This window comes from Aquila chrysaetos, chromosome Z (assembly GCF_900496995.4).
Source record: "Aquila chrysaetos chrysaetos chromosome Z, bAquChr1.4, whole genome shotgun sequence".
Taxonomy (NCBI): domain Eukaryota; kingdom Metazoa; phylum Chordata; class Aves; order Accipitriformes; family Accipitridae; genus Aquila; species Aquila chrysaetos.
In genome coordinates, this window is record NC_044030.1 from 62,607,789 (window position 1) to 62,622,358 (window position 14,570).

At 42.7% G+C, this 14,570-nt stretch overlaps 1 protein-coding gene across 2 annotated transcripts in view; it reads right to left on the reverse strand.

The window, feature by feature from the left end:
- Positions 1-14,570, reverse strand: part of SERINC5 (serine incorporator 5) — a 52,511-nt gene that overhangs the window by 14,751 nt on the left and 23,190 nt on the right. For both annotated transcript variants that reach the window (XM_030004258.2, XM_041120859.1), the window contains exons 3-7: positions 7,827-8,005; positions 7,455-7,537; positions 4,444-4,537; positions 2,632-2,843; positions 1,702-1,797 (exon numbers count right to left, since the gene is read on the reverse strand). In XM_030004258.2, coding sequence (XP_029860118.1) covers positions 1,702-1,797; positions 2,632-2,843; positions 4,444-4,537; positions 7,455-7,537; positions 7,827-8,005 — 664 coding nt within the window. The remainder of the gene's footprint in view (positions 1-1,701; positions 1,798-2,631; positions 2,844-4,443; positions 4,538-7,454; positions 7,538-7,826; positions 8,006-14,570) is intronic.

Here is a 14,570-nt window from a genome sequence, read left to right on the forward strand (position 1 = left end):
TTACATCTTCTTCAGGCCTGGTTTGCAAGGTGGCCAGTTTGTGAGATGGCCAATTTGAAAGTCCCTCCCTGAGGAATGAGTCAACATTAGGTAAGTTCATGGCAAATCTGAGTCACAGGGCATGGGACACCTTAGTAAGTGCCAGTACCCCATACATTCTCCCAGCACATGCCACTGTAAAAGCTGCACAGGCCAGTATGAGAGTCCTCATCACACAGACAGTGGAGAAAGGAGCATCTCTGAGAGCAGATGACAACCATGAGAGTTCTCTGGCCTGGGAAGACAAGGAGAAACATCTGATTCAGGAGGTCTGAGGGACTGTGCTTGACGCGTACTCTGACAAATGCAATAACCACACTTCCAATACGTACAAGAAGAATCAGAGCATTCACTTAACTGCTGAAGGCTTTGACTGTCACAGGCATGAAATAACACAAGGCCAATGATTAAATACTGTACATCACTTTCTTCCCCTTTTTTCTTCTTTTTTTTTTCACACTGTGTCAAGTCTTATGAGTCACTCAGATGCCTTTTCAATTAACTTCTATATTCATTCAAAAACACTGCTTAAGCTCCATAAGTAAATGTTCCACCTAAATACTCTTTTTCTTTCTTAGCATTAGAATACATTTGTGTGTGTGCCTGGGCCTACACAAGTGTGACAGAGTCCTTCCTCCATCTCTCCCCTTTCTTCTTGGGAGGTGTCTGTAAAAACTTCTCCTTCCTGCCAACGGACTTATTTTCCTCTAGTTATCATTATTTCAACTATTTAGCACTAAAAGTTGAGCAATAATAAAGACAGGGGTTTTAGCATTACTAATTTGAATCAGAAAAGTCTTCTTTAAGTGAAAAGAATGCTCCCCGTCCAAATAGGTGAATCTGATGGTTACCTGGGAAAAGGAAATAGTTTGAGTTGTGCTTGTGAAGTCTTGCTGGATTTTTGTAGCATAAAGAACTTAAAAACTCTAGGGACTTCCCTACTCCTGGCTTGCAATGCTGATGGTCAGAAGGGAAGTGCAGTACAGGAACTCTGCTGAAGAACAGCATCATCTCAAACACCTGCAATAAAACTCCAAGTCCCTTCTCAGAATGTTTCCTCTCAAAATGAAAGATGAGTGGTACTCAAGTTTTTTCTCCATTAGGAGTCCAGAACTAAGGCTACCTAGCATACCAATTCTAGGAGAAAAGAAGGGATTTTAGTATCCACTCTCACAGCCAGCACCTACTAACTGGTGGTGGACCTACTACACTTTTGGATGGAGCTGATCACCCAGCTGCTTCCAGAGGCATCCAAGAGCCATTTGTTCTAACTCCTTTCCAATCATGTGACCAAACACATCAGGTATTTAGTCATGTCCTATCATATGAGAACATGCGCTTGCCACATGAGGAACAGGCTACAAGACTCTGGGAAATTTGTCTGTAGGAAACAGGCTGGAATTGCTCTGGTGCAACATATGCAACTCACCCAAGCTAAATTAAGCTCCCCTAGACCAAACTGTTTAAGATAAATGGAGAGTGCCAATTGCATGGTCTCTCTGCTGCACAGATTTATTTTTAGTATTTGCAATTTCTTCTGCATAGAAGAAACCAAACCCAGCGCTCCTATATCCCTGAATTTGTTAATTCAGGTTTGCTAAATTCTTGCTTTTAATACATGGCATGTCTAAAAGAATTTACATAAAGCATCAGATAACTTACTAGTTTCTGGTGGCTTGCTGGATAGTGCTGAGAAAGTGAGGTACATGACGTAGCAGCTGATAACTCCTGACTGCAGCAAACCAGAATGGGGCTGGCCTTTACAATAAAGAGGAAAATAAGTGATTTTTGCAGACATTTTAACAAACTGAAAAAGAAATTCATACCCTTTAAAGAACAGTACACTAGTATCTTTCAGAAGAGAACAGTACCTTTTATGTTTTACTTAAAGCAGTTCATAAGTTTTTGAGGCAGTTTAGATACATTCCCCCTGGCATGTAAAGAGAAAAGAGCCTGTCCTTTAGTTCTGATGGCTGTTTTAGAAAGGCACTAAAGATTCCCACATAAGTAAAGAATCACCCCTCTGCTTTCACCAAAAGCACCAGCTTTCCAAAAGCTACTGACAAGCTGCCATGATGGTTTTATTTGCCTGTAAAATTTGTGTGAGAGTCACTCAAATTACTATTTCCAGGTCCAATGTATGCAAGATACTAACAGCACACATAAAATATACTAAAGCATGAAATACTACTGTCAACTCCTCCAGGTCCAAACTTTACAGGTAGTAAATCACAAGCAGTCAAAAGTAAATGGTAAAAAAGTGGTGATTGAGTTTGACAGCCATCACCTCAACTGCTACCACGGCAAGAGTTGTCTAGGCTCCAGAACACATTACCAGCCATCAGCATGTGAGCCTTGTTTACACTATGACTGCCTGATGGCACACCCAAAATGTCTCACACTTCTGTAGTTTTAGCAGCTGAGCTGATGACCAGCAATAGCACTTCATAGTGTAGATAAAGGAAAGGGGCAAGAGCAGCACCAGCTCTGAGCTATCATGAGACTTTCTGCCCAGAACACGGCTCATGCCTCCAGGCACACAACTGTGGCAGCATCCAGAAACCCAGGAGAAGAAGAGGTCAGCAGACTCACGATTCTGGACACAGGGCGATATGGCCACCAGTGACACAAAGAGGCACAGGCCACCGTTAACACCGATCAGGACTTTGTTGTACATGCAGCCCTCTGAGCGTGTGTAGAAAAGAGCCATGAGGATGAGGGCTGCCACAGCGACGGAGTACAAGATGAGAGTGACCAGGGCAAGTAAACCATTCCACATCTGCTTGTGGTTTGCACCTGCAGTCCTGGGGAAAGAGAGACAAGCACCTCATCTTTGTCTTCCCTTCCCAGAGAAAAACAATTCTAATAGCTGAATAGTTCATATCCTCAAACACAAAAGACAGTGCTTACTCTGCTGAAGCATGTGTATATCACTACACCAACAGAGGCCCTTACAAAGTTCCTCCCGTGAAACAGAGGGAAACGTTCCTTAGCATTAATCTTCTGTATTATCATGCCCAGCTGTTTCTGTAATTATAGCCCAGCATGACTTCTAGAACTCCCAATCTCTGGGATCAGCCCGTCAGCGCATCTCAGCTCAATACTTCAGGGATTTCCTCAGCAGGAACTCAGTGTGCCCCAGACTCAGCTAGCAAGCGGTGCTCTTCACACAAGGACAGCAAAGGCATATTGCTTGACATGCCTCTCTTCTGCCCCTTGCGCTACCTTGACAGTTTTACTACCCTTTCACTTAAAAAGCCTCCTCTCCATTTGTGTTTATCCCACCAGTCTCCCTCAGCTAAAGCGTGGTGCATCTTGGGTTTTTTTTCTTCACCTTTCAAACACCTCTTGCAAAGACCACTGGTGTTTTTAGGAGTGGGAACTAAAAAAGTTGTTTTGGCACAAAGGCTTTTTGGTACATAAAAGGTTTTGCGTTTTTTTTGTTGTTGTTGTTGGTGGTGGTGGTGGTTTTGTTTTGTGGAAACAACTTATTTTAAAAGAATATCTAATGTCAGAGAGTGCTAAAGTTAAACGCTGCTGCAGGAAATCTTTCATCCACAGAAAAGCAGCTACAGTAATTAGCAGTAAAAATATCTGTGGTATAAGGAGATCTCACCTATTCCTCCCTGAAAACAGCTATCTAGCAGAGCCCAAAGGTTTGCAAAACCTCTTCCTTAGTAGTCAGTATGCAAACTAGAACAAGAGAGGACTGCAAAGGTTTGTAGAAGAAGAAATGAGGGACAGAAAGGGTGGAGGTGGAGGCAGGAGTTCCTGCATATGTGTGGGAAAACAGTTTAAATATTTTAAATAGATGAGAGGCTAAGGGCTAGGAAGGTAATAGCAAATATGCTTAAACCAGAAATGAAGTCAATGCCAAAATGGGGTATATGTGGATTGATAATGGAAATTGCATATTTAGATAAAAGCAAAGAAGTTGAAGAGAAAGTAGCAGTTCTTATGTCGAGAAAAAAAACTGATGTGCATTAAGCTGACACAAAAAAGCAGGACACAAAAAAACTGCACACAGTTTCACTATTACATTTTGCAAATCCAGTTTTATTCTCTTGCACCACTCTGTTTCTTAGCAGGTATATTTTCATATAAAATATAAAACAACTTAAAGTAAGAGGTTTTTGCATCCCAACATGCTACTAATTGGAAGCCAAGCAATTCAGGTTAAGACTAAATCAGCAGAGTAGAAGTGGATAAGGAGGAAACATCTCCACTGGGGAAGGAGAAAGTGGATGAAGCAAAGATGAACAGCTCTAAATATTGACAGTAAAGTGTCTTATTTCAGAAATTACATCCATTTTTAAATTCTACTTTTAAATTCTTTGTTGCGAGAAATGTATTGTTCAGGAGTCCACCAGAATGTTATGCAAATACTACTTGCTCAACACATACCAATTTTTATTCCATTTGTGTGCGAACTCAACAAGCAGGATGAGCTGAATGGCAATGAAAAGGAAACCTCCTGTTGCTCCTACGTAGCGCCAGGCTGCAAGGCAGAGAGGCAGAAAATAGGTCAAACTGCAGTTGCCTTTCCCTTGAGATAAAATGGAATTATTGTCTATGCAGTGAAGCCGTTAACGTGGTTTGAATATCTCAAGCCCACAGACGTAGCAGGAGATGAGAGGTTTCAGCTGAAAGACCAGCTCAGCTAACTCAAGATTAGCTCCTTGATGAATTCAGTTTGCAACCTGCTACATTTTCAAAATAAGCGTGTTAGGACATTTACTGAATTTCCCTAACCTAGAGAATTTTTGTGGAGACTATGAGTTACTATGTTCAGACAGAAAATACTGAAACCTTTATTGTGACTGGCAGGAGGGAGGTGGTGTGAAGGCATTTCACAGCAATCTAAACCCTGAAATTGCAAGGTACTGAAACCCAGTACTAAAAAGGGCAATTTCTTCCCTTCCAGATTCCAGTACCACAGACAAACAAAGGTGGAGCTTATCTATTTACAAATGCTGTCCTGAGCCACTCCCAAAGAGACAGGAACAGTTGCTATTTACTGACTAGTTTTAAGACAGGTTATTTGACTACTTAACCATTGACCTACATACACTGTATTTAGGTAGCTGTTTGGATACTTTGCACAACAGATCTCTTATGTGCAACATCAGAAATCTCTGAGGAAATAGAGATACCTATTTAAATGTTTAGCTGCATATACAGCTTGTGCTGCTGTGCAGTGCAGAGCCTATAAATGACTCCAGGTGTGCAGTTGATTTCAGTGAAGACAACCAAGCAAGTGCATTAGCAAAGTTCCACTGTATCCTACCATTGTGTTTTCCTTTTGAAAACTGCTTGTATAAGTGAAGTGGAAAAACAGAACAGTCAGGGCGCGTTACCCTTAGCAGATGATGTAGAGATTTTTTTTTTTTTTACTGTACCATAAGCTCATTATTTGAAAGCAAGCAAAAATGCCATTTGTTTTGTTTTGCTGAACGTATTGTATGCACTCAATAAGCATGCTGTTCTTCAAACAAAAACAAAAAATGGAAGAAGCTAGCATGTAGAAAAGTACATAAAAAATAGGCAGGGAACAAGGTGTGCATATGTGTTTGGGAGAGGTAGAGTAGGAAAAAGCAGACCACCAACGGGGTGAGTAATTAAATAGCCAGACTCTCAGTATCTCCCACTGCCACAGGCAGGACACTGCAGGATGTTTTACGGATCCATTATAGATAAGGTTAGCATGGCCAGTGTGGATTTAACACTACAGCCCACACAAACCTAGTGCTTGCACATAATGCTCCTCCATGATTAACAAACTGCTAAGCATGGGAAGCGTGACAGGATCTTTTTTTTTTTTTTTTTAAAATAATAAGCAAACTGGGAGAATGCTCACAAAAAAAAAAAAGACAGCATTAAGTTTCTTGATGGGAGGGAAAAAAAAGGAAAAACAAAACCACACAATACCCAAACCATCTGTAAATCTCAAATTCAGGGGCTGACTGGAGGACAGTTTAGCAGGATGTGCAGAATACACCTTCAGAGAGAAAAGTCAAAAGCTAATTTGGGGAAGAAAGCTTGTTACGCTGTATGTCCACACTAGGTCAGCCTGCTGTTGAGAAACAGCACCCTAATCAGCACAAAAAGTTGTTTCCTCTTTTCCCTAAACACGTCAGTTCGTGACGACTTTTCACCATGAAAAGGGTCGCTTGCAAAGATGATGGGCAGTCTTGCTTGCTCCTGAGTACAATGTATTGCACCGCTACATCTTTCTAATCCAAACAGTGATTAGATACTTAAGGACAAGCACATACAGTCATCCTGTGACTTCGCAGAGCAGAGGAATAAGGATAAGGAGCCCTTCACTTCTGGGGCATCAAACTGAACCAGAACCCAACAAACAGCTAGTAAGAGCAAGAAGCTGAATTACACCTATCAGTGGTTTACTTGAAGTAGTTTTTACCTTAGTTTCCCAGAGCACTGTGCTCATAGTATGTCTGCCCACTCTATTCCCTTCCCCCGTGTTACTCTTTCCTCTTCCGCTTTTAAACACCCTGGCTAGAGAAGATCAGTGTTGAAAACACAGGCAACCAAGCAAGCCTTAGTGGAAGCAGGCAGCAGACACAACTGCTCCTTTGCACTACTGATCCCATCCCCTTCCACCTGCCCAGACTCAACAGCTTAAGGGCTTACAAGTACCTGGCAAACTGAAGAGCAGAAACTCATCTCGGCATCACCAGGATTTTTGCTCCTAGCCCACAAGAGGCCTGAGAGAAGCCCCGCTCCCCCGAGCTGGCATTTAAGCACTGGGCCAGTACCAGCATGCCTGTGCGGTGCCAGGGCATCTTCCAAAACTGGAAATGCTTCAGGCACAGCATCCTCAGCAGAGCACTCTCAACATGCTCCAAGAAGTCTACTATTTTACCTTACTGCATTTATGACACCAGCCTGAAAACTAACAACATCCCAAATTCTTTTGCAGCATTGCAATTTCCAGGCAGCAAACACCAGCGCCCAGCTGGTCACTGTGCCCCCTTGAGCACTGGCACCTCTCCACTGTGCAGCACGGACCCTGGCTGCCGCGCTACAGCAGAGCGACCTCCACAAGCCAAACTAACACGTGGCCCTGCGTTCCTGAGTGAACAATTTCTTGTGCATCATTACAGCTTCCTGCTTCTTAAAGAATTTGCAAGACAGCACCACAGTGGTATTTTTACCTACCCATTTGGCCTGCTCTTGGTCAGAAAAAAACATGCTCTTTACTGCATATTCACATACACTCTGGGCACACAGAGCTCCCCCCGGAGAGCTCCAAGTATTCCTTTTGCACCTGGACTATACTGGCTTTACTTGAAGAAATATGGCAATATTCACTTTGATTAGACCTTTAGGATTTATAACCACTCACAAGGTAGTATAGAACGAAGCAGCATAACAAAACAAGAAGGACATACCATTGAGGAAAGTGTCCTGATCAGGAATGAAGAAGGCTCCTGAGCACATCGCTGCCAGAAGTATAAGTTTAACAAGCCAGAATCTGGACAAGAGGAAAAAAAAAAAAATCATCTGGTTCTAATAGGTGTTAGAGGTCTTCAACTAAAGTACCATGAGAAATCTCTATTTAAAGCCCAACAAGAGAAAAAACAGCCTTTGATGACTGATTGCCACTTCAGTTAGTTTTCACTTGACTGCATTATTTCTGACAAAAGCAGTAAAATCAACTTTTGTTTTAGGTTTTATTTTGCCTAGAACTACACCCAACTGCAAAGTAGGCAGCACAAACCTGTAAAGAGAAGTGGAAATTAAGCAATCAAACAAATACTCACCCGTTATGAATGTATGCTCGGCAGCTTTTGCTGCTGTTAATTTTGATGGTGAACAAGCAGAACAAAAAGAAGAAACAGGCCATTCCAAAACAGACTTTGTACACTGCAGAGTATCCCACCAACTTCTCGCACATCTCACCCGCCTGAAGACCCTTGCACATTTGCTTGTAGAAGGGAATCTGAAAAGCACAACAAGCCATTAGATAGGACACAGTGTACCTCATAACCAAGCACGTCTACGTCTATGCACCACTGAGTTTTCACTGGCTTCATTTAACACCTTTCACTCTTGATACGTCTCAGCCTGGATTTAAGGGTTCAGGGGACATAAAGAAATGTAAAACACAAGGGACTGGAGTTTTCCAGAGCCTCCACTCTCAACTCCTTCCAGATGCTTTGGGGTACAAGTCCACCTACCTTTCCTTCAGCTCTGTTGGCTTACTGCCCCTTATGGCTTATCCCCTCACCCTGGGGACCCCCTCCCTTCTTCCCACCCTTTACAGCAAAAGACTTTGATTGCTTCAGTAATCCAGCTTACATGAACCGTATCAGTGGTTTTACCAGCTGAAGGGGCATGAATGGGGCTGCAGGCCACAAAGTTCTGGCTCGTGCTGCCCTCCGTGGAAACGTAGACCACATCACACCCAAGCAGCACAGGGCCAGCAAGCTCTCTCCTCTCCACCACAGCCTCTGAAAGGGAGTTGTGCCAGTTGCCCTGATTTTGTTTTAAATTAACAGAGAGGCAGGAAAATTCCACCTTTCTTTTGACTCTAAATATTTGCCTTTGAGGCCTTGCTCTCACCGCAAGGGGAAAGCAAACAGCTGCACATTTTGGCTTCAGTTTCACCAGGCTGACGTGATGCTGGGCAGTCAGAAAAGCAGGTCTATGTGGCCAGGACCCACTCCTGTGGGGTGCCTCTGTGCAGACACCCCCCCCCTTGCAGCCAGGGAACCATTCAGCTGTGCAGAAATACAGGCATTTAATTAGAAAACCATCATTAATTTCAAAGAAAGAAGGGCCTCTCTGTACACTCACAGCCCTCAGCTGAGGCTGGTGAGACCAGTCCAGCAACACATCAAACCCTCTGGAGCTGATCACTGCTGCCTGCACAGGTGACTGGAGGAGAAAGACGACAATGTGTGCCAGGACACAACATGCACAAATAAATAACTTGGGCAAAGGAAATGGGAATCAGACTTCAGAAAGCATTCAGCCAGGCCAGATTTTGCTTAGGAAAAATATACAGAGATTGTAGGCAACACCATCCTTGAACATTTCCAAGAAATTAGCAAAGATAGGAGCCTCTCCTTCCTTTGGCAGGCAGGTCAGTACACAAAACCAGGACAGGGAAAGAACAAACAGGACCCAAGAGCAAGCCATCAGTCAGCACTCTCAGCTGAGTAGAAAGCCATCTGAGATGCAGGAAACAAGGGATAAACATGTAAACTGCCGGCTTCCCTCAGGAGGGTATGCAACTTCCCATCCCATGCCAGCAACCCAAACCAGTCAGGAGCTCAAGAGCCCTCCTAGCAGTCTCCCCAAAACAGCAAATATTTTAGCAGCTCACAGCAATACTGAGTTGCTGTGCTAAGGTTAGCAAACCTAACTACAGTACAGAGCTGATCCTAGGTGGTCTAGAACCAGCCGAGGAGATGAAAAGCAGGTCTCAACACAGCTGTGTGGTGTTACAAGAATGGATTCAAGCTGAGCCACTCTGAGACGCTCTTTCAGAAGTAACTCATGGATGAGTAGCCACTTCATAAGAAGCTGGACAGTAAATGAGTAGGTGTGGCTAACTCACATCCAAGAGTTTTTAGAGAGCTCCTGAGAAATTGTCTAGAACACCAGCGATGCCCTTCCCAGGTCTTGAAAGGCAATGAAACATCAGACTGGGCAAACGTGCCAGCATTCAAAAGCAAAGGGATTGACTGGAATAATTAAGAGACTTATCCATGCCCCAGTGATGCCAGGGCAAGCCAAGGGGCCACAGCAATGCCAGGGAAAGCAACTGGGCTATCAATTAATGCTTTCCAGTTCTTTGCTTATAACAACCATCAGTCAGCAGAGATTAAAAAGATGCATAATATTGAACTAACAATATTTCTGAGAAAATTAGGTATTTGTTTGATATAGATGATATGACTGACGAAGAGGATGGATTTCTGTAAGATCTGCACTTGATACCAAGCAGCATTTTGCTTATGAGACTTACAGAAACAAAAAAATAGCTGGAACTTGGTTAATTGACTAGCTAATTAAAAACAGATCTCTGGCTAACTGCAAATAGGCATCTTCTTTAATCGCATAGGTTTCTACAGAGATCTTGATGGGATTTTTGCCCCATTCTCTGTGTTCTTTTCTCCATTTAGTAGTAATTTCCTTACAGATCTGGCTGAGAGAAAATGGATGGATTCACAAGAACAATAGCTCAGTTTGTGCCTATACAAGCAACAAAGAGCTCAGCCCTCATGTCGTATGCACAACACTATGCAGTAGTAAGTGATGGCCACAGGAATAGTCCTGTGGGCTTGAACGCCCTTTTTGGAGACCCATGATCCTGAAGGAACAAAACAAGAATACAACCAAACTCTTGGGGACCCTGGCAGATAATAAACATGAGCACAATGCTGGGGACAAAAGAGCTGATGTAGTCAAAAGGCCACGTTTTTCTGAGAGGATGGTCTACTGCTGGAAACAATTTATCAAGGCTTATGTGACTTCTTCACTGAAAGTTAAAAAAGGACTAATTTTTTTTTTTTTTTAATTCTGTATCTCTGAAACATGTTCAGCTGCTGAGCAGCCTGCCCAACCTATTTAATTTACCAGGCTTTCCACTTGCTGCATAGTTTTGCCAGCTGTTACAAGTCACAGATTAGTTATTTGCCAAGTCTGATACGGTGAAATATCTACTTTTATACCTTTAAAAGCAACATAAGCTAAATTCTTTGGCCTCTGAGTAGGGGACAAAGCATTCTTGCTGCAGAAACTCAGGATCCGCTCAGATAACCTAAATGCCTTGGCTGCTGTGCAAGCAATGATGTTATCACAGCGAAGTCAGCAATTTTCCAAGTGCAGTGAAACCCTTTGAGACGATAGCAACATCTACAGAAACAGGGACAGACTGCCCTGAACTTGCTTTCCCCTGACTGCAAGCTGCTGGAGCCCAAAATAAATGCAGTGCAAGAAGCAAGCCAACATGGCCACACTGCGTCCAGGCTCCAGCCGGCTGGGGCTTGGCCACCTCCGAGCTTGGGTCTGTCTGCACCCAAACGTGAATGCAGAAGTGCAGGAAATAGCATCAGAGGAGGAATAGGAAGGAAGATGTGTGTGGAAATGGGCCTGAAGAGCCCGAAGGAGACTGCTTTCATCTGGATGTCCTCATCTAACAGAGGGAGAATGTGGCAGATGAACTTTGTTATGGAAATGGAGGAAGCGTGAAAGAAAATCTGTGTAGGTGGGGAGACAAGGGCAAAAAAACAGGTAAAACTGCCTGTCTTGAGCAGCTGAGAAATGGAATAGAAAAACAAAAAACAATCAGACCAAAACACATGCCATCTTGCATCTATGGCTAAGTTCTTATCAGAAATAGGCAATGGGAATCTGTACTCAAAAAACCTCATTTTTGGTAGCAAATTTGGCTTTCAAGGTACTATGATGCAGTTAAGGGCCAAGATATAAACCTGGCTGGGGAAACAAGCCTGAAAGCATGCTCTGTCAGAACATGTAACCATCTAGAACCAAAATGCTTTGACACAACTGAACTGGTTTCTACTGGTGTTCGTTTTCCTTCTTATTTTTCCTTTCATTATTTAAGTAGGACATGGATATTTTCAGGGTGAAACCACTAGTTTTGAAACAGCTTTAAATTTAAAAGTTTAATTAAAAAAATAATCAAAACACTATTTTGACAGACCAAAACAATTCTCTCCCTTTTCTTCCCTCAATTATCCTTTCAAATCCTGTGAAATGCAACATGTTCAACAGAACATTTGTGAGTAAAGCTGTACCTGTTTTTCAAAAAAACAGAGTAACTGGAAAAAAGAAGTAATATATGGATCAAGGCGTAGAAGCACTTCTTCAAGTTGGGTCCTGCTTTGCTTCATTTTGGAACAGAGTCAAGTCTCTTTGTGTAACTGCATATTGGTCTTTTCTTTCTTTCTGTCCCCATCACTGAGGCTCTCATGTATTGATTGATGCTCTACCCCATCTTTTGCCTTGAAACACAACCTTGCTCCTCGGAAATCTATTCATGCTTCCATTCAAAATATTTTCCTGGTCAAAACCACCTACTCCTTCGCTACCCCTCTACTGCCTCTTGCTTCTTTCCCAGAGATCAAACACAAATGCCTTTGTTTCTTTGCACATTTTTCAGAATTTAACCCTTTGGGCCTCTCTCTCTCTCTCGATGCCCCATGGGCACAGGAACAGCTCAGGAGACAGGGAAGAGTGAAAACAACAGAGAAAAAAATCCCCCTCAAAAGACACCATTCAACTCTTAAGGCTCACCACAAAATACGATGTCCTCAAAATGCTGCTGGTTAGATTAGGAACCAAGGTTTTGCAACCATAACCAAATACTCCACAGGTACTGTGTTCTCCCACAGACACATGGTTTCGTCTACCTGCCAACTTTGGTGAGGATGTGGAAGTTGAGCTCCCTGGGACAGTGCATCATTTTTCCAGCCATGTTGCAGGGCACAGAGCAGGTCCCCAGCTCTGGGCTGGCATGTGCAGAGTCTGGCATCTCGGGAACGGAAAAACTGTCCTAAATGTGTTTTAATAGACAGAAGGCATGACCATGGGGGTAGATAAATACTGCAGAATAAATACAAACATTTTTAAAAGTCTCTGTTTAAGGTGGCCATAAGAGATGTACACTTGCGGTTACTTCGTCTCAAAATAATGCCAAAGGACCAAGTGCTACATTTAGAACTACTTTAGACTTGGGAATTTATAGCCAATCCATCAAAAAAACTTCTCCCTGACAAGGGAGAGATGGCTTTCACGTAACATCAGCGTAAGTATTTGAACTCTAAACTGGTAAAGCAGACACACAGTTCCCTGCCAAGATTACGGCTCCATAAAGGACTGCACTAAAATTTCAAATTTTTTTAATACAAAAATTTAAAAATTCTTACTAAAATTAATTAAAATTCTTTCTCCTCTCAAGAAAGAGAGGGTGAGGTCCTAGAAGCACCATGCAAAGTATTTGCTTACAGTCTGGCTTCAGGAGCTAGGAATGCTCCATGATCCAGCCAAAAGCAAAGGAATCAGTAAGTGCTCAGCACTTTCAAAACACAGTTCATTATTAGGAAGCTGAGACTGGTTAGTCTGAATAAATATTTTCAAGGTGCACTCTATTACAACTCGGCTGAATTAGCTTCAGGAGTCTTTGAACTTTTAACAGCCGAACACAATTATTAAATTAGAGAGCAGATAAAGAAAGCCTACTTTCAGATGGTCCATTTCCCATTCAAAGACATCAAAGGCTCTAAATCAAGAGGGTGATTATCTTTCCACTTCACACTAACAGCTACTCTTTGTGCCATTTCTTCCCACACTGGGCTTACAAGACTATGAACTGGAAAAGAAATTTGGCAATACTGAAAAGCATGTTGTTGAAGGCTTCTTGAATCACTTTTCTGTTGGATAAAGAGCGAGTATTTTTTGTTAGGGATACAAGCTGCATTAAAACCACACTACTGATGGAAAATGACTTTATGAAATTTGGATATGAGCATGTAATTTGTCTCCCACACACTTGAGTTCCTTGGGCTATTCACTTTATTGCCAAGCTAAGCATCTATTAAGTCAAAGTAATTCCTGGCAAGCAATTTCAGCACACACATGTTGAATAGTTTTTAACTTGCAGCTCACAGGCAAACATCATGTCTGCACTGGGTGCTCTTACAGGGTTGTCAGCAGCTCCTGGTGGCTGGGGGTAAGAAGGTGGCACTAGGATAACTCAAGCAAAGCACTATTATATGGAAGAAAATTAGAACAGAACATACAAAAAGAGTACAATGGGAAGAGAGGTAGGTCACTACCAGCAGAGCACATAAACCCTCAAACTAGCCCTGTCACAAGACCGCTGGTTCATCTGTATTGCAGGCACAGGGTGCTACCACCAGCTTCTGGATCCGGGCTGCTGTGGAGGGAAGTGTTTCACAGACAACTGAAAGTCAAGTGCAGAAGGTAAGCAGGGCATCAACTTGACCAGCAACTGGTTAAACGAGGGAACTGCCTTAACTGTGCACCCACGGGCACTCCCTCTTGGGAGGGTAACACAAAACAACTAGATGCCTGCAGCGAAAGAAGCCTTCTGAACCTCCAGGGCAAGCACAGCCACAATCTTGAAGCAGGCCCAATGCCAAGTTTAGTGCAGAAACTTAATTTTTAAGAATTAAGCAATCCAGCCATTGTTCCCTCTACTTAAATACAGACTTCTCTCCTTGTAGTTTGTAGAGGGCGAGAAAGAGGATTTGTGCTACTCAGAGCAACTTGGGTGGCTTGAGAAACCAAACCAAAGATGTGGTACAACAGGTCTAGTGTGACCGCAAGCAGGCTGGTGAGCAATTAGCTTAGGAAAGTTATATTAAGACTCTGAAAGAAACTTGAGTCTTAAAATCTAGTTTTAGCCACTGCTTCTTTCATGCTTTTGAAGCTTTTTAATTAAAAAGACAATTAGAGATGAACAATATCTGCTGTGGTTAGAGGCCATGTGAACACGATGACTCAACACA